The 21,575-nt window shown below is 34.0% G+C and overlaps 1 protein-coding gene across 4 annotated transcripts in view; it reads right to left on the bottom strand.

The window, feature by feature from the left end:
- Positions 1 to 374: 374 nt before the first annotated feature.
- The window catches only part of Cdk13 (cyclin dependent kinase 13), a 109,314-nt gene continuing 88,113 nt past the window's right edge, over positions 375 to 21,575 (bottom strand). The window contains exons 10-15 of one of the 4 annotated variants that reach the window (XM_074065356.1): positions 16,678 to 16,794; positions 15,800 to 15,931; positions 11,572 to 11,619; positions 9,860 to 10,065; positions 6,227 to 6,676; positions 375 to 5,672 (exon numbers count right to left, since the gene is read on the bottom strand). In XM_074065356.1, the coding sequence (XP_073921457.1) occupies positions 4,822 to 5,672; positions 6,227 to 6,676; positions 9,860 to 10,065; positions 11,572 to 11,619; positions 15,800 to 15,931; positions 16,678 to 16,794 (1,804 nt within the window). In that variant the 3' untranslated portion in view covers positions 375 to 4,821. The remainder of the gene's footprint in view (positions 5,673 to 6,226; positions 6,677 to 9,859; positions 10,066 to 11,571; positions 11,620 to 15,799; positions 15,932 to 16,677; positions 16,795 to 21,575) is intronic. The other 3 variants (XM_074065357.1, XM_020184804.2, XM_020184883.2) reach the window with 3 other exon arrangements.

Below are 21,575 nucleotides of genomic sequence, written 5' to 3'. Positions count from 1 at the left end.
TTATTAAATAAAAAAAATTGAACTATAAAGTGATGGGCAGTATAATTCCGTATTTTAAGGGGGGAAAACATGCATTCATGTACAAGTACATGCATCAAAGGGGAAGCATTAACAGTGGTTATATCTGTTCCTATTCCTGGCTATATATGTGTATGTGTATATATGTATATATACATATGTGTGTGCATGAATGCATGATATATATATATATATATACACACAAAACATATATGCTGTAGGTTTTTAAGACTTGTCCAAAAACAAAAACAAATAGGATTACAAATAGTCTTTTTTACAAGAAAAAAATTATTCCAAGAGTCTGTTCTGGAGATAAGCAAAAATAGAAAGAACAAAAAAAAACCAAAACAAGGCTTAAAAAAAAGCCTGGGAATTCTCATGGCAGTTTATTTACAAACTGTTAAACACAGCCGTTTTTTTTTTTTATTAAAACAAATGGCTTATATTAATACATTAGATTTTTTAACAGTTACGAGACTTTGCTAAAATTTCTTGCAAACAGTACAATACCTTTACAATACATTGGGAAAAATTTAAAGGGTGATTATTCACTACAGAGCCCCATTTGAATAGAATCAGAATAGAAAATTCTTTTTGTATGGTGAGAGGAGGTGAGACCCACAGAATTTGGTAGAATTCAAAGGACAAGTTTCTTCCACTATGATCAAAATTGTTTTTTCCATCTTCAACTTGATCGCTTAATAGCTTATTATTATAGCTGTTTTAAAAAGAAAATTAGAAACAATTTAAGAAAATTATCTGGAGAAGACTGTGGTAAATGACAATCACTCCCCTTAAGCTACCTGAAATAAAACCCTCACAAGATTGAAAAGCAAATTATGTTTGCAAGCCTGATAGCAATCCTCCTTGTACAAATAGGAAATACATTTTAATGAATGATTCCCAGTTTCATGTAATTGATACGTAAACATACGTAACTATAGTCTTAAAAAAACAAAAAAAAACACCACAGGAACCTCCTTTTTGAAAGACTACCCGTATATGAAAAACAGCCCATACAAACTCCTAGCTTTCTAATACTGTTATATTTCTACTTTGTTTTGAATTAAAGTTATATCTTTATGTAGAGTTTTTAAAAGCCACTTGTATTAATTAGTCCAGTATTCTAAATGTAATTTTTTATTTGACTATAACACTGGCCAGGTTATTAACAGACAATGCCAAGCCTCATTTCTTATTTGTATAGTGGAGACTAAGCACGTAAGTTTGGGTTAATTGGCACATCCTGTTCAGAGTAGAAATAATAAATAAAACCAGGATCCCAGGGAATCAGTAAGTATGTATTCAAAACTTGAATTTCTGCTGAGCACAGGTGGCTCATGCCCTGTAATCCTAAACTACTCAGGAGGCAGAGATCAGGAGGATTGAGGTTTGAAGCCAGCAGGGGCAAATAGTTACACAAGACCCTATCTCAAAAAAACCCATCACAAAAAGGGGCTAGTGGGGTGGCTCAAGGTATAGGTCCTGAGTTCAAACCCCAATACCACACACAAAACAAAAACTCTTGCATTTCAGCTTTACTTAAAAATAACAAACCCAGAGTGAAATAGAAAACAAAACTGGATTAAGCTCCTAGCAAATGCATGGAACCTTAACTCAAAAGCCCCAGTCATATTAAGTTTGGAAGCATTTAATCCCTGCCCTCTTTATTTTTCTCAAATCTTGGTATTTCTTGCAACTTGACCTATTACAAATTAGCAAGAATCAACTTAAAATGTGTCTTCATCATTGAAAATTTCAGTTGTTTAGCGTCCAAGAGCTTTCTCTATTTGAATTTTAATTAAAAAATGCTACAAAGACACTGAAATTTCCACTTCTTATATTCAAAAGTACAATTTAGGTATAGATAGGAATAGCAAATACCACTAGCTTTTCTCCAGACACTTAGATCTTACTGCCAGTCTACTAGAAATATGATTTATACTTTCATGTTTATGGATGTATCCCAAGAACTAGAATACTGCCTGACAGTTGGTAGGCATTTATTCTTGCTGACAATAAAGCACTGAATCACAGCACATCTATTACCTTAATTCACATCCTACAAACTATTTTAATCAGTAATAGCCCTCTCCAGAATGCGTGCTTCAAAATGTCAACTCTCCAAGAGGTAACAGACTGAATTCTTGGGAAATGCAATGAGTTGCATGCAGAAAATCTTGCTGTGTCAGAAAATGCAAAAGGGAGAAGATAGGTATTTTCTTACTTTCATAGGCCAATCTTTTTTTCTACTTTTACCTTCTTATTTGCAATTTGACTTACCTGCTTCTTCCCAAAAAGCTTCAGCAACATTTTATGTACCTTAGATTTCACTCAAGAACAGTGATTCCCCAACCCTGTTCTTTACACTAATCCAAGTTCACTAAAAGTATCAAATGTTATGCAGGAATGCATTAAAATTTTTACTACCATATTTTATCTATTATGAAACACATTCTTTCATATAGGTAACACCTTTAAATCTGGGATTATCATACAGTTGGTGGAATCTTACCATTGTAGTGTTATTTAATTGGCAAAATCTTTTCTTCTAAGTGGTATACTAGGTACGTCTCACAAGCAAAGCTGTCTTAGAAAGTACAGAATATTAGAAGGTATAGTTCAAATTTTCCATCTTAAAGCCAACAATCTCCCTGTCTTCCCAGTCACTCTCCCAACATAAGTATGTAACTGAATTAGAAAAACTGTCCAAACACAGTACAATTTTATATAAAATATTTAATTTTTAAAACACAGGCTATTCATGTCACATAAATATCTTCAATTTTAGGTTAGCTGCTTACGATCAGCAGAATTACCAAGTGTGACTATTAAGAATAATTTAGATACTGTCACTTATAGGAAAGTCTAAAGTCTAAAGCTCTAAGGCTCACCATATTAAAATTTCAGAGACTTGAATACTGTAGCTATTTTGCTAAATTTCAAAATATTTCTTCACTTCCTGTAGTTTTATAAGTTGTTAGTACTCAATATTCAAACAAAAGAAAAATATTTTTTCCTTCCATTTGTTTCTCAACAAAATTCCATCAAAAAATAAAATGGTCAACTGATATTAACTCATTTTATAGTAGTAAAATGGTAAATTATCCTCTTTAAAATATTTTACTGCTACCAAACTATAGTGTTTCCTACATCGTATTTTAAAACACAGTCTCATAAGTCAGATAGAGGGCATAGGGCTTACTAGGTTTAGAACTGGAGCAATTTCCATTCGATAACAATTGTTCCAATTTAAAACTCTAATCAAAAAGTAAGTTACCAGAACAGTTAAAATGGTTAATTGGCACAACTTTAATATCCCAGAATCTATTTTTCCATTTCGTAATGTTAGAAAAACTAGTTATTTACCTTTGGTTCTTTTCCAGAATTATTATGTATGTATGTGTGTGTGTTCACAAAACATTAGTGAGACTTGATAACATTACAGTTTAAGTAGGGGTTATTTCATCTTTTTTGCTTTTAATAGAAGAAAAAAATTGTTAAAAAGTTGGTGTAAATCTGACAGAAGTCAGAATACACTTCACAGACGTGAGAGGAAGGAAGAGAGGTTGTTCTCTCACTATTTACTTCAATAAATTTAATCTAGACAATGTTTCTAGTTAACAAGTTGACTTTTTCTTAAAATGGTAATTAAATAACTTAAAATATGGTGCTTACCACCCCCTCCTCCCAAGAGCTTTAGTACATTTATGCAAATTGTTATTAATTCTTCTAAACTCCTGCCCTCCAATGAAAACAAGGTCAATAAGACAGCCTGAAAGAAGAGTATTTTAAAATTCTCATTTAGCTACTGTTTTCAACCATTTAAGTGACAAAACTTTTCCAAACTTCTCAGAAGTAACAAAAGGTACTGATTGCAGTTCTATTCCCTTTCTTTGCTCTCACTCCCCTATCAAGAAAAGGTAAAAGTTAACATAGCCAAGACAGACAGAAAAGGAGAAAGTATGACAAGCAGAAGGAATGGACCTCACAGAACTGAACAGGCAGATCCTAAAACTTCCTGCCTCTTCAATACAATACACTGATTACCTTTAAAAGACAAACGGGTGTCAAGATTAACTACTTTTTCAGACCTTAAGCTTACCTGTTAAGGCACTTACTTAACCCACCCCACCCACATTTTCCATATAAAACCCATTATTTAGCTGAATGCATTTTGCTAGGCTATGGTAATCTGCAAAACAAAACAAAAATAAAGTTGACCATTTTTTTTTATAAAACTGTTGCATCAAGAGAAAGGTTGTGTTTTATTTTCTGAAATGAGCACAAAGTACACCTTTCACAATAACACTGAAAGCAGGTGCAAAGACTGACAGTGACCTTTGACTAAAGGTAGCTCTGTAAAAAGAAAAATACCAAATAAATCAGTGCCCTTTCTGATTGTTGTAAAACTGGAGGGGGGAGGGGAGGGGTTGTTTGTTACATAAAAGTTGGTCCAAACTTACAAAAAAAGCACAAATGTGCATAGTTCAGAAGATCTGCAAGAGGGGTCATAAAAAGCTTACGTCCCTAAGATTAGCATCCACTTAAAACTGCAAGAATACAAAATAAAATGGTTAACTAGAATTTGTGAAGATGTACAATCAATAGATCTAGTTTTAAGAACAGCATGAATTTAAGCAAAGGTTTTTTTTTTTAACTATTGTATGCAAGACCCTTTTCCACATAAAAATAAAGCTGTTGTTGAATTAATATTATTCAAGTCTCTTGGATTGCTGCCTTAAATTGCAGCTAGAAAAGTCTTTCCAGATAAAAACGATGTGCCTGAGGAAAAAAAGATACTCAGTATGGTAACCCTCTGCCTCGACCTCTGCCAGCTGATGTGCTAATGTGTCCCCTGTATCCCTGTGAATATCCAGGTCCTTGGGCAGGAGAAGTCCAGGTCTGTCCATGCATGAGGCTGGGGGCACCTGGATTTTCCTGTAAATTACCACCATAGTTATAGTTGTGCATCTTTGCTGGCAAAGGATGAGTACTCTCTGGCCCTGTGGAAGGGTCACTGCTGTTTGCCAGGACTGCGATAGGACCATGGCTGTATTCAAATCTATGGTCCTTGTCTCCACTAAACAACATGGGACCAGCATTGAGGTAAATGTCTCCATATCCAGCTACTGAACTGGGAAATGATTCAGAAAAGGCAGAAGGTTGAGGTGGACCACCAGAATGAGATGAAGCAGTACTGTAGTTATCCAAAGACTGAATATCTGAGTTTCCAATGAAGCTACGTCGTTCCAATGGTGGAGCAGAACTACTTCCTAGACCATCACTGCTAACATAAGGAGCAGAAGAGAAAGAAGAAGATCCAAAATTGTCCTTATAGTCTGAAGTGGGCACATAACTATCTCCTGCAGGATAATCAATACCACCTTCTCTTTTGGAATCATCCTGGGGCTGATGTTGAGCAAGCAGCTGTAACAGAGCTGCTTTCACTCCGGCATGAGGGTCAGTTAACAAAGAACTCGTGGTAGGTACATGCTGGCTTTCTGTCCGATAATCCAGATCCTCTTCAGTGACAGGTGGTGGTTCAGGTGGTTCAGGAGGTCGTTGATCAGGAGGCAGAATCCGAGGCCGGTCTGGTTCTGGTGTTAGCTCCAATATCCTCCTCTCTTGGTGCTGGATGAGATCATCTTGCCCTAAGTGAAACAAAACAAAAAAGAGTCAAAAGGTACCTAAGAAAACTAAGTATTCAAAATAGTTCCTCTTTCCCATTGGGTGGTCTTGAAGATGATTAGGTATTTCATCTCTGGCAAAACATTAATTACATGTTTACAAGTGCTAATGTTGTTGCTACCATTTAAGTATAAGGTAAAGTGAAAACAAAGTTATTGTCATCAGCTTTTCAAAGGCATTTCACATATTCCTATTTATTGCTTGAAGAAGAAAAATTACTGTATACATAAAGTTTATGCTCTAGTCAAGCATCCTTTTGTATTTACAATTAAAGATTACGTATCATAGAAAAATATATAGTACACATAACGAATTTTATCACCTGTGGATAATGTGTTAAAAGAATCCATTCCTAAGAGTAAACAGACTAGGAAACCAATCTATCATTAGTGACCTGAGAATTTTCAGGACATATCCTAACATCACTAGACAGTTCACATTATAGATACTCAACAGTAGCAAGAAAACAGCTTGAATGAATGCAGCCCTGTTAGTAGTCTATAAGCTACCCACTCACCCGATACTGGTGTGCTGGGTTCTGGAGGTGGCCTGAGTTGTAATGGTGCTTCGTGTCCTGATCCATTTTCCCTCTCTTCTAGTAGCACATCTTTCTGCTTTGACTGCTGAGCCTTTATTAACTGAGTCAACAGAACTGCAAATGCACTCTGCACAGCCGCCTGTGCAGCATCAGTCTCCACTTTAGGCTGGACGATCTGAGAAGGCTGAATTCCTCCCAATGGTTTTGAAGACTCTTGCTGTGGTGTTGATGGATCAGTCTGTTTTTCACCTGTTGCCAAAATTCCAGCAGGAAGGTTTATTTTATTTAGCTGCTGTTGAGTCTCAGAGTTTACCTTAATGTTCAACACTTGGACAAAATCAGCCATATTAACACTTGTTTTAGATTGTAGTAGGTTTAGTAGAATTGCCAATTCACTGTGGTTTAACTGCTGTCCAGGGCCTGTTATTACTAAAGACAAAATTTGTATTAATTAGAACTGCCATAATTCACAGCTCTTCCCACCCCATGCCCAAAGGGCTCATGTTGCCATATTAAAATGTACATTTGAGAGAGAGTGTTTCAGAAACATTGTGAAAAGGGTATCTTAGTCTAGTTCACTATCATGACTTTTAAGATGCAACTGTAACATAAAAAGAGCTGCAGTCAATTTTGAGTATGTAATCTTTAGGAGTAAATTCTTCAAAAGGAAAACCAAGTCTACTACCAAAACCCTCTGCTACAGATTTAATCAGGAAATACCACCTTGCAAATGGGAAATGAGTAATGATGGTGGTAGCTAACATAGTGTCAGATACTTTCTAAGAATCTTACATCCTTTATTCCCCATAACCACCTTATAAGACACACTCTTTTACTAGCTCATTGTAGTAAAGAAGAAACTGACTTAAAGAAACTGAGTATCTTGCCCTGGGTCACAGATTCTATAGAGATCTGAACTGATTACAAATTTAAGCTTTTAACTTCTATACCATACTACTTTTCTAAAATGAAGTTTATGTAAGAACCTAATTTTGTCTTTGCAATAAGTCAAAACTAGGATGTTTTATAAACTCTGACAAAATGCCTACTATTTTATTTAAATTACTTTTAAATAAAAAATTAAAATATATTTTTGGTGGGACTAGAGTTTGAATTTAGGGCTTCACATTTCCAAAGCAGGCGTTCTACAGCTTCAGCCACACCTCCAGTCCATTTTTGATCTGGTTATTTTGGAGATGAGGTCTCAATTTACTTTTCGGTTTAATGCAGGTTTTTGTACAAGCTTATCTGAATCATATACAACAAGGCTCAGATGCATATATATGGCAACAAAAAAGATACTGACAAGCAATTCCCATAATCGTAGGAGACATAATCACAGATGACAGACTAACAGAAGAATAACACTAAGATGGAAAAATAATGATTAATGCTACTCATATTCATGTTATCTTTTCTTATTTTTATGTATCTTGATATACTTTTCGTTACATCTTAATATTACCTTTAGATTAATTCAAACCAAAATTTTCAAGTTCTTCTTAGGATCCACAAGCATTCATAAAGAATCATGTTTGTTTGCCACACCCCAAGAGCCATTTTTCCTCATTTCTCTATTAGCAGAAAGTCTCCATGTGAGCTCAGGGAAGTACTCTAACTGAAATGGCTCTTCTGCAGAAAGGACAATTTTCTTACTTCAAGATACATACTGATGATGGAGAGGAAAATGGAGCAGAGAGGATGCATTCCTATTTCAAAAAAATCAGAATTCTCACTTCCTAGTAGTTAACAGTCTTTAAAAATAAAAACAAAATAGCTCTCCATCATAACTAGAGTTGTGAAATAAAGTTAGAGCTAAGTAACAATAACAGAATGAGCCCAGAAAGGGCAATTCATGGTTTATCAGCTAAAATAAAGTAAAATAACTACCCTATATTCAACTAGGTTTGCTTCTAGTTGCCTCCTGATAGTCTTGTTAAATAAATATGACAACTACTACTTGAGACATTGACCACACCATCTAAACCTTTTCCTACTGCCAACTCAAATCCTCCTTTAGCACAAGATGGTATGTAAAACATGTAACATAAATATAAACTAAGAAAGCTTACTGCTGCTTCTCTTTTGCCTTTTTCCAAATTTTGTGTTTTTAACATGAAGAGAAGTAATACTGACATGTTATATATTAGCCCTCATGGTATAAAACAGTTATGTTCTCCAAAGCTAAAAATCAAGCATTTTCATGTATAGAAAGCAAATTCAAAAAAGAATACTTCTAAATAACAAATAACCATTACTTTTGGTTTTTAAAGTCTGAGTAACTTTAAATACATACTTTAACCAAGGTCAAGGATTAGCTTATAGGTTATATAGGCAAGTATTACTGGTAATCTTTCTCAAGATTTCTCAGCTAATCTACGCTATTTATATTTAATCACTGAAAGTTTAAATCTAATTCACGGATTTGTTTTAATCAAAATTAATGGACTGATGAACAATTACTCATTTCTGAATAAATGGTTTATTTTTCATGTTTAATAAACCACTACCTTCAATGACATACACACACACACACATTTTATATCAATCTCTGTTGTCATAAGATTTAAACTGAAGCTGAATGCTCCTGGATTCCTGAGGCAAAAGGAAGAAGTAGATGTCATTTTTTAAAAGTTGTTAACTAAATGAGGTAATTTAAACAACACACCTGGTAACACTGATGAGTCTAACTTCTCATCAGGAATATTACTCTTATGGCAGATTGAGTCAGAAAGAAATTTATGCTTCCCTCCCCCCCAATACCTGGTTATAAAATGTCCTTCTTTATCATATTTTATTTTTGGCACAAATATCAGATTCTGATCTTTAAAATTCCATGATATACCAGGGGAGATATATATCACTTGACCTAAGGACATTATAAGCTCCCATTATGATTTTTGGCTGTCTTTCATATATTCTTCCTGTTCCTTAAGAATTCACAGAAATTAAGTGTTAAGCCTCATGGAGAGCAGGTTAGGAAAAAATATATTGCCTGAGCATAGTAGCACAAGTCTGCAATCTTAGCTACTCATAAGGTGAAGATTGAGAGGATCGCAATTCAAAGCCAGCAAAAAGTTCACGAGACCCCATCTCAACCAATGGATGGGTGCAGTGGCATGCACCTGTCATACTAGCTACACAGTGAAGCTTAATGGTCAGGCAGGGCATAAAGCAAGACCCAAGCTCAAAAATGACCAACACAAAAGGGCTAGCACAATGGCTCCAGTGGTAGAGTGCCTGCCTAGCAAGCATGAGGTCCCTAAGTTCAAACCCCAGTAACACCAAAAAATATATATTTATATTTATATTTATATACACACATACTTATATGTGTGTATAAGTATGCACTATAGAAAAAGGAAAAAGAAAAATATGACTAATCCCCAATCATAGATAATTTCATTCTTCTTCAGAAATTTTCTTACCTTGAGATTCCTTAATACTATTGTGCCAGTAACAATAAAGCTTCTGTACTGGCACAAATGTCAGGTTCAGTGAAAAAATGTTAATTGTTACCTTTTACCACAGATGCTTGAACAACAGTACAATACTATCAACATCAGCCACAAAACAAGGTGAAGAAAATCAACCCACAGACGCATTACTGACCAGGTGCTACATTCGAGTTGCCCTGAGATTTCAGTTGTGTAGATGGCAGCACCCCCTGGGGTGTATTGGTTCTGCTATCATCCAAGCCCAAAGACAAGTCCTTTCTGGGGGCTTTAATTGTGGAAACATCATCAGTCATGCCCATCTGCTTCTGTCTTCTTCGCTTTTTACTCCATAATTCATGGCAATCTTGCCATAGAGGAAGGCTGAAAAAATATATGAATGTTAAATTGTGAATGTCATTTCTTAACAAAATAATGCTAGATTATTATGCAGCGTCAAAGCCATTCCCCCAAAACCATTCTTGAAGACTTCATACATACAGACTCTGTGAAACACCTCCAATTAAACTAATCCCTTGATGCCCCACTTCTTCAGGGCTTTACCTTTATAGATAGACTACTTTTCTTTGGCTTCTGAATAATCAACAAATGACCATTTATTAAATTTACGAATGGAAACTATATGTTCATAAAAGTAGGCTTCCATTATCTTTGATGCAACTTTTTAAAGGCAATTTTTTATCATAGTATATATCACATATTGAACAGGGCATGAAGAAGGAGGCAGAAACATGCCATTTGCAGAAACTAGATACAGGATAAAAAAAGAATAAAGGCTAGCATATAACATTTGTGAAAAACTTTTCAGTGAAAGATATTTACTTTTTAGTGACTTCTTATTTGCTTTTATAACCAAATGCTTTGGAAGGGTACTGATTAAGATGAGTTTCAAAATAGGTAATTAGGCATAGAGAGACGCATTACTTGTTAACAAAATTCTGGAATAGCTAATAACTATTATCAAAATTATCCAAGATTCTGAAACACTTCTACCTTAACACGATTTCATAAAACAAGTAATACTATAGAATAACCTTTGCGTAAAGACAGACATAAATTTTGATTTATAAATGTTTTCTGCTTACCCTAACAAAAAAAAAAATCCTGTGAAAACTTACTACTAATTATGTCTACTTTAAAGATGAGAAAATTGAGGCTTGGAAAGGTTAATAAACTTGCCCAGAATATCTACAAATTTCTTCCAGCAACCCCATCTAGTGATATATACTTGCAATCCTCAACCTGAACATTTACCTCGAGGGATACAAGAAGACTTTCCAAGGGGGTATTGTTTTAAGGGAATTTCCATATCCACATGTTCTTTTTTCTAAGATTGAGCTCTGAGAATGGCCTGCACGTTCAAGTAAGTTCTTCTTTCACATCTCCTCTTTCACAATTACTTTAGCTCATGTTATAAAATAAAGGCATATGCAACAGCATGGTTGAATCTTAGCAATATAATAAAATATTAGTAAAAAAGGTCATTGTCAAAAGATTACAACAGCATGATACCCTTTTACAAAATTAAAAACAACTAAAAATTTTAAATATAACTTTTTATGAGTACATACAGATGGCAACAAAAAGTATATACAGAAAAAAACAGGGATGATGGTTACCTCAAGGTGGAAGAAGGCAAAGGAATAGGTGGGAGGAGGGGTTATGATATGATTAAAGTAGGTTATTTTTAAAGCTCTAGCTTTTGTTTGGTAGGTTCATGGCTGCTTATTAACAATATTTAAAATAACTAATTAAAGTAACTAAAATAAATTAAAAAAGAGCCATGCATGGACCAATGATGAGTGACACAAGGATTATGATTAAACCAAGTCTATGCACCTGAGGTCTGAAAACAAAACAAAGGCATACCTCTCAGCCATCTTACTATGGTGCATTGCCTCAGCGTGTAAAAACCTCCTGGAGCAACAAACAAAGGGACAATTTGAAATATTGATACTGGGAAGCTTTAAGGCATCACAAACTCTCCAAAGACTTTCCTTTCTGGGTATGTGTCTGCATTATATGATGGGCCTCAGCCTGTGTCAGGATACTCTTAAATTCAGATGTACTCTAATATTGCAGAGTGGGGATAAATGAAGTGATTCCACCTCTTTCATCCTGATGGTCAGGAAATACAATGCTCTTGTGGGAGAGCTTCATGAGAAGAAAGAAATCCATAAAAAGACCTTTTTCTCCCTCCCACAATTTAAAACTAAGGGATTCATTATGGAATATCTTGATTACTTTGGGGTGGGGTACTGGGGAGGCTGAACTCAGGGCCTCGTACTTGCTAGGCAGGCACTCTATCACTTGAGCCACTCCGCCAGTCCTCATTATGAATTATCTTACCACTCATCTTATAAAAGATAAACAGTACCCTATAAAAATCTAAAACAGTAAGATTAGCGATACTGATTATTTTAGATAGACCAGGAATGGTTTTCCAGATGACCAAACTTATAAGCTTCCTTCAAGATTTAAATGCTGGCTCAGCCACTTATTTGCTGTGTCTTATTAGGCAAGTACTTGACCTCTGTGCCTCAGTTTCCTTATCTTTAAAAATGAGATTAGCAATACTACCTACATCATGGACATAGAGGTAGCATACGTAAGCACTGGGATAATGCCTCTTGCATAGGTGGCACATACCATGTTTTATATCAGCAATCTGTTTGATGCTTGTTATCTGATGTTAATAAAAAAATTATAAGCTAGCTGCCAGCCTAATTCACTTTGTAATTATATATACATTTTCATTAAATAATTAATGGAGTTATTTCTAATATTTAATAATTCATTCTCATTTCATTATTCCTAAAAAATTAATTGAAAAAGTTTGACACACTAATTTCCAAAGGAACACCATGTCTTTATTCACAGTCCTTACCTTGCAACTTAAATTTTTAGCTATTCTTACATTAACGAAATACAAGATGCTACATATTGTTTATGCAACTTTTTGTTTAAATACTGAATCAATGACAATCTAATCTTGACCTGACTGCTTTAGTAATGTGTCTAACAGGATGCATTCCAAAATATATTACTGATTAACAAAATGTTCCTCAACTTTTACTGAAAGAATGCACTCAGGTGTGTTTTGATAAAAATTAAAGTCGTCAGGTAAGTTGACAAAAATTACAGAAAAATATAATAATTGGAAGAAGTCATTTTAATAAGTATTGAAAAAAACCACTGAAAAAGTGAATTAATGATTAATGACTGAATAAGAAATCATTTTGCAGGTGACAATGTTTCCAATTCTTCAGTGTCACAAATATTGAAGACAAAGAATTTTAAGTTGACGTTTGAAACATCACTAATTTTTGTTGTTGTTTTTTTCACCTCTATTGTAGCCCAGGTTGGTGCTGAACTCTCAATCATTCTGCCCACCCACCTCCACCCTCGGTGTGCTGTGATTTCAGATAAGCACGACCATGCCTGCCCTTAAAACCATTTTTGATATGACTTTTGATACATAATGTGGAAGGAGCTCAAAGATTGTGATGTGACTGTGACACATGACTTTCATTCTCAAATGCTAATTTACAAGGGTGCTCACAAAAATAAAAACCAAAATTACAATTACTGTGGATATCTTTCTCATTCTACAATAAGTAATACTAACTTTACTTAGGGAAAATTATCTCAGCCCTATCACCTTCATTTCCAACAAAATTCACTGATTTTTTTAAAAACTGAAATAAAAAGTTACACTACTAATATGGAATAATGTAATAATAAGGTACATTATCACAGGAAATGTCTTAAGATTAAATTTGCATTCATATACTTTTTTAAAAGAAGCACAACAGGGTAACTAATGATATGTATGTAACATCAGAATAAAAACCTGTAAGGACTGAGATTCAAGATGAATAAAAAACAATGTCCAATCGTTGAACATATTTTCTAAATGACTCTTGGTGGATATAAAAAGGCTATGATACTTAATTCCACTGAATACATTTATAAGACTAATATAATTGCTCTATTTAAAATTTTCAACATCTAATGTTCATTGAAAATTACATCTTTTGCAACTATTTAAACTCTTGACCTAAAAAGTTCATAGTTATCAGCTGAAAATATGCTCAATATAGTTTACCAGAATTCTTTCACATGGACCAACTTAAACCATGAGACTAAAATTAGCATCACCAATAAAGGAATAAAATAATAAGTATATTTGTCTTGATGTCATATAACAGGAAGCATATGTCATTATGTAGGTAGTATTCTTACAATGAAAAATGTCAATCTAATTCTGATTACAGAAAAGCAATCAAATCCAGATTGTCAAATGTTTTACCAAACAGCTATTTCAGATTCTTTAAAAAATGTCAACGTTGGGGCTGGGAATGTAGCTGAGTAGTAGAGGACTTGCCTACTATGTGTGAGGTCCTTGGTTCAATCCCCAGCATCCCCCACGTAAAAAAAAAAAAAAAAAAAATCAACATCATAAAGACCCCTTCCCAAGGAATGACTGGAAGAGACATGCCAATTAAATACAATGTGTGAGCTCTAAAAATGACTTTTTCATCAAAAAAATAAAAATAAAAAAATCTATAAAACAATTATTGGGGAAACTCAAGTAAGGACTATCAGATATTACAATGTTAGGTTTCTTATGCTTTGTCATGGTACTAAAGGTAGTGGAATAAAGTCCTGGTTCTTACACATACATGGGTATATTTACAAATACAAGTTCACCTCCACAACTTAATATTCAACTAGTTCAGGAAAAAAATGTTTAGAGTGATAAAGCAAATGTGCCCACATATTAATTACCAGATCTAAGTAAAGGATATATGAATGTTTATTATATTAGCCTTGCTATTTTTCTATAGAGAAATTTTTCCAAATTAAAAGTTAAAAAATTCTTTCACAAGGTATTAGAACCAAAGTTACAAATACTGATGTTTACCCATAAGCAAAACAAAGTAAAACAATCAAATACAGAATGATTCATCTTCCTTACCATATCAAATGATAGCTACTTTACCTTTCAAATTATCCCATAAAAGCCATTCATTAACAGTTCAACAAAATCTTAACAAAGCTGAATGACAGCTTCATAGAAATAAGCTCAATGTAACTCATCAATGAAAGAGTCAGGATTTGAACTCTGAAGCACATGTTTATTCATTCAAAATATTAATTTTACTAAATACCTGTGTCATTGTAGAGAGAGTTTTCTTTTAATGATGCTCCTCTAAGAAAATACCTATTAAGTTTTTAAACCCTACTTAGAAGCAGATGGATTGTTCTCTTCCCTGCTCTCTCCCCAAATCAATCCTGGAGAAACTACAGGAGTCATGAGATGATGATGATGATGGTCCAAGAAACCAGCTACATTTTGATTTCCAAACTAAGCATTGTTCCTCCATCAGACAATAACTCATTCCACATATGCTTCTAATGCTAGTTTTCTTTTGATGATAAAGCTCTTCTATTGTGTAGGATGCCACAGAATATTTTCAGAACTTCTCTTTCTTATTAGATTAACTTAAATTTGAGAGCTGGTTTCACCCTTTTCCAGATTTCTATTCTTAGGCAAGTTTTTTAACCTCTTTAGCCTGCTTCTTCCTCTATAAAATGGTGATAATACCTACCTTAGATTAGTAAGGATATGTAACACAAAAAATGCTGAGCAAGCACTCAAAATTTTTAGCTACACCAGTACTAGTATAAGCAGTACTCAGACAAATACCAGCAGCAGAGATTCTGGAGGGTGAATTTTATTAACAAAATCTTGAGAGATCAACTGAGCCTACATTAGCTAGAGAAGAACTGCTTTTACTAGTCCTAGCTCAACAGCAACCAAGCACTGCTTGTTTCTTTTGTGGTCCTGGGGTTTGAACTCAGGTCCTTGCGCTTGCTAGGCAGGCACTCTACCACTTGAGCCACATCCCCAGCTCCAAATATCTCCATTACGGATGTGCCAATTCTATGTTTCTGCTGTTTTATCTCTAAATCTTTTGGTTTCTTTTGACTTAACTAGGCATGGAATATATTCAGACCATTATATAAAGATGTTATTCAAACTGTCCACATTCTGCCTATGTAGAATCTAATATAATAAAAAGTCACTTACTCGGGTGGAGGCATTTTTGAGGGTTCCACATCTCGTAGGAACTCACACTGAAGAGCCTGCTCAGCGGTGCAACGCTTACTAGGATCCAAGGCGAGCATGTAATCAAATAAATCTAGTGCAGCTGCAGGAATACTAGCATGAGAGGATTACAAAAGTCATGTATGTTCTTTAAACTCAAGGGTTAGTGTTTTTATTAGGAGCTTATTTTAAAAGTAGATTAATTTTTTGTTGTTTGGTTTTTGGTTTTTTGAGACAGGCTCACACTACTCAAGTTGGCCCTGAACTCACTATATTGTCCAGGCTTGCCTCCATCTCACAATCTTTCTGCCTCCACCTCTCAAGTGCTGGGATGACAGGCATGTGCCACCATGTCTGGCTCTTAAAATTATTTTAAACCAAATTTTTAAAAATTAAATTTTAAATACTAACATTTTATAATATGTATACAGTACTTTACTTAAATAACAACTTTGAAGAAATATTTCATTATTTTTACATAATTTCGTAACTATTTGGCAATCATGGATTTTATTACTTATGGGCAATCAGCTGTTATAAATTTTAAAACTGAACAGAGTAGTTTCTTAAAACAAAATAAGAACCAAAGCCCAAGTAATTTGAAAGCTGTTTCAGTAAATTTTAAAACAGTATGATTAAAGTTCTTCCATGTAAGCATCAAATCAAACATACAACCCAAATCACTAATTCCTTAATAATGGTAAAAGGTAATTTGTATGCAGAAAAGGAAAACTCAAAATTAAACAGTCTAAAAAGAGCTACAATTGGTCTACTTCTGGCTAGAGTGACATATAATTAAAAAACAACAAACAAACATTCAATGCAACATGGATTTAGTTTAAGCATCATCCCCTTCTTACAAAACAAATTCTTCTCTTAACTTTCGACGATATTGCTTCTTTGGTTTCATGGTGTTGAAATATGGTAGTTTGATTACATCAGGCCACACAGCAGGACATGGACTCCCACATATACGGCTAAACAATACACAAAAAAGTGTATCATTATAAATTACATAGAAAAATAATATACACAACTGTTATACAACACAGCAATTCATTTTTAAATACACAGAAGTTGAAGCCTTTATAAAATGTATAGGGAGTCTAATTAAATATTTTTGTCATCATCTCGATTTAATTGTTTTTTAAGAAATTAAGTTTATTTTTAGTAGATTCTTCTAACAACCCAAGCATTCCAGTTTCTAGAAAGGACCTTCCTATTTGCAAAACAAAATCTTAAAACACAGGTGACATTCAAACTATGTGGCCTATGTCTTAAAACCAACATAAAAAATTTCATCTCAATAAATTAAAGAATATGTCTTGCTCTGGGTTTTAAGGTACCTGGTACAATTTCTTCCCATAAATATATGGTTGTCTCTAATAAGGACAGAAACAGATTTTCTACACCATCTCAAAAAGGAAACTGTAAGATCTGCCACTGAACACAGCTGGGGTTACCTAAAGGTAACTATCTTAAAATATGTAAGTTTTCCACTTTAAACAGTACCACTGATCCCATGAGGTATTTAGGAATTTTAGCAGCTTTACTCTTTTCTTATGTATACCTTGAAAATGCTCATTAATTTGACATTAACTAATAAACTATTTATGATAATTTACCGGAAAATGCTATAAAAAGAGGGTCAGGTAAGCCTAGGTGGTGAACATTTAAAAACTGATTTAGTAATATATAGACAAAATGCTGGCTAAATATGCCTGATTGTATCAAATCTCAAGGATACATGCACATTGTCTGTAACACTGTCAGCTGACCTTCACATTTAAAATGAAAATTGCCATGTCACTAAAACTATTAAGATCTTATTCTTTGTCCACGTTCCCTCCTGCCTAAAACTTACAACCTCCTCAAACCTCTTCCCTTAGGAAAGGAGCATGGGCTCAGCCAGACTCCCAATGTATCTCTCTCCACAGACCACTCAGTCATGTCTATGCTTATATTTCTTCTCCTTAGATTCTACACAGCTAAATCTTTAACTTTACTTCTAAAGGTTCAGATCAAACATAATCTATTCAACAAGGTCTTCCCCATTTTTAAATGCTACTCAGAATGGCTATTCTTTACATGAAGTGTTTATTATGACATTTGTTTCATATTTTAGTTATTTACATGTCTGTTTCTCTTACCAACGTATAGTTCATAAACTATGCCTCTTGCTTTTCCATACTTCTACAAGTAACTACATGAACACAAATAATTAACCCCAGGCAGAATGATGTACATTAATAATAAAAGTATAAGGCATACTGGAGTACAGGAAGTGAAGAATATTTTCAATTGCAGACAAACTTAAGTTACAGAAAGGGTGAAGAATTCTGCTTATAATTTCAAGGACAGGTGAGAAGGAGAGTAAGAGAAAAATGTTACTGGAAGAGCGAAGAATAGACAAAGGCATGAAAGTAGCAAAGAACAGACATCTAAGTAAACCAGTATAGCTAGAATTTGGGGATCAATGAGGGGAGTTGGATGCATAGACTTGGGGCCAAACAACAAAGTTTAAAAAGGTACTTTGCCTACTTATAATGAAGACAAATTGTGGAAACAAACTTTAGCTTTGAATTCTGTCTGTGTGGTACTGGTCAAATTGAGCTGCTGAGGAATCTATACTTTATATAATCCAGATTAATTTTGCTTTAGAGCTATGAAATGAGATGAACTAACATCTATTAGCAATCTTATAATAAATACAAGGTTATTACCTTAAAAAGTTTCAATTACTTTATTACATGTCCTGTTGGAAGATAACTGAGTACTGAAGTTATCTAACTGGTAGCAGCATACAGGAAGGAACAGGCATATACTGAGGCAGAGAAAGTTACTAGAAACTAGGGAAGCAACTGCACACTAACAAAACCTGTGCTTGGTGGCAAGTCAGCTATTCCAAGATAGGCCTGTAATGCATCATATATTAAAGCACACATTCTCAAATACCAGAGGTATATTTGAGAAATCTATTGTGACCAACTGACCCATATGCTCTGGTGTCAATACCACAATGCTTTGCTTTTTTTTGAAAGTCTGATAGAACAAAATCCTACATTCACCCTTTCTTCCAATTATTTTCCACAAAATTTTGTGACACATAAATTGTAATCAGTACTACAACACTCCAAAAGAGAATTTTCAACTGTTTCTCTGAACTTGTAAATTTAAAAAGTGAACTTATAAATTTAGAAATGATTATCATTAAAATGTTTAATATTTCTATCCTAAAAATATTTTCCATTTCCTTTACTTATATTTTTTTCCAATGAGACCGTTAGTTTCCTTTTACAAATTACTTTTTTTTTCCTTTTAGAATGTTTTTAGTCTATTACATTTTCTAAGCAGTGTAACAAGAAAGCTTTGTATAGAAAAGGTTGAAAATTTGGAATACCAAATTTTTAGGTAGCTACCTGATATCGTACGGTTTCTAAGCTTTAACAGTTGTTTCTTTAAGGCTTCCCAGATTTACAATCAATTCATTTATAATTAGAATCTATGTTTAAAAATGTGTGTGTGTGTGTGTGTGTGTATCATTATGGTTTGTTGTCTTATGTACCAATTCTCAAACAGTGCTAAGATGCTACTAATGCTACACACTATTTGTGTGTGTGTATATCTATATCTATATCTATAGATATAGATAAACACACACATATGTATATATGTATATGGTACTGTTGATTGAACCAGGGCCTCATGTTTGTTAGGCAAAAGCTCTACTACTTGAGCAACACAGTCAGTCTTAGTTTCAAGAATTCAATGTGAGTACTTGTTTTTTTTAATTTTTATTTTTTTATTATTCATATGTGCATACAATGCTTGGGTTATTTCTTCCCCCTGCGCCCACCCCCTCACTTACCAGCCACTCCACCCCCTCCCTCTCCCCCCAACCCCCTCAATACCTGGCAGAAACTATTTTGCCCTTATCTCTAATTTTGTTGAAGAGAGAGTATAAGCAATAATAGGAAGGACCAAGGGTTTTTGCTAGTTGAGATAAGGACAGCTATACAGGGAGTTGACTCACTCAATGTGAGTACTTTCAACGTTTACTCCTGGGAAAACCGATGATTTTTGGTTTAAGAAACATAACACATAAAACTATGCACAGACATACACACAAATTCACATATATCATCTGTTAAGAGAGCATTCATTTGTTTTTACTACAGGTTTTAACTTTTGTGGCTTTTAAATTTTAAAAGGCTGCTTTCATTTTACCAGTTTAATGTTTAGAAACTCTATTCTCATCATTTGTACTTTCTACCCTGGGATTCTAGTATTAAATTATACTAAGAGATTTCCTATTACGTATTTATCCTTATTTTCAAAGAAGGAACAACACTCAGGCCTAATAGTAGCACTATTCCAGTATAATGCTATATATTTTCTACTTATTAGTTTAGATGTTTTGTGTCGTACTCATATGTGAGAGTGGAAAACAATAGCAGTTCTCAAAAGCAGAGTCCAAAGGTCCCTAGGTTCTCCATGACTTTTTCTTTTTTTTGGCGGTATTGGGTTTTTAACTCAGGGCCTCACACTTGCTAGGCAGGTGCTCTCCCTCTTGAGCTACTCCTCCAGCCCTCCAAGACTCTTAAGAGATCTCACAGATCAAATTATTAGTAAAACATTATTTGTCTTTTTCAACGTGTTAATTTGAACTAATGGTACAAAAATAATGATGGGTAAAACTACTAGCATATTAGTATGATTCAAGTCAGTGGTACCAAATTATACTACTGGTAGTACTCTTTACTACCATGGAATTTGGGGGGTGGGAGGGAGACAGTTTTACTTAAGAATGTACTTGTTTAAAAAAGAGAATTACTGGTTGAAGCAATATCACTGTAATTAAATTCTAATGCTTAAGCATGTATCTTTGTAGTATTCTCTGTGGAAAAGTGGGAGTGGGAAATACTCATGAAGAACTTCTGGTGCACACACACACACACACACACACACACACACTATGAGGAGAAATACTTGTGCAATTTGAACTGCAAGCTAAAGTGGTTGTTTTTACATGCACCACCATTTTTACCTACAAAAACAAAGTACTGGTCATTCAGATTTACATAACTGCCACACATTTTCTCAAATATGAACAAAGTCAGCTTTTCACTTCAAGGAAAACAACTAGCTGTATTTATTTAAATTATAAAATTTTAACTTTCAAGGACAATTAGAATACTGGAACTTTTATATCCACCATGAACTTGATAGCTTCATAATACTTATAAGGCTTTGGTGGTGAGATTAGTGGTGATAATAAATACAAAATGAAATGCTTCATTTGGAAGATCTGTTCAAGTCAATAACCAATATTTTCCAAATAACCAATGCATAATATCACAAAATCAGATAAAAGATTCATGAGGTGCAAGATAAACCAATGGACTTCAATATAGTATAGCACAAAACATTCCTTTAAATGAATTTGGATTGCATGTTACAACTAGCCTGCAAAAGACTACCACTTATCTAGTTTTTGTGTAGCTTCAAAAAGAATATGCACATTTATCTAAAAAGATTATTGAAAATACCACATCATAGATATAAGGGTCTAAGTGTGACTTCTATTAAACTAGACAGTCAAAAATTTGTAAACACAAATAACGATACACTCATTTCAGTAATTTTTATTTTGAAGAATATATTTTTTAAAATTAAAAAATACTGTGTTACATTGTATTAAAATGAATTCACAAGTATTTCTTAATTTCTCAGTTTAATTTCTAATATAGTAATTATC

The sequence above is a fragment of the Castor canadensis genome, chromosome 2 (assembly GCF_047511655.1).
Source record: "Castor canadensis chromosome 2, mCasCan1.hap1v2, whole genome shotgun sequence".
Taxonomy (NCBI): domain Eukaryota; kingdom Metazoa; phylum Chordata; class Mammalia; order Rodentia; family Castoridae; genus Castor; species Castor canadensis.
This window is presented reverse-complemented; position numbering and strand designations above follow the sequence as displayed.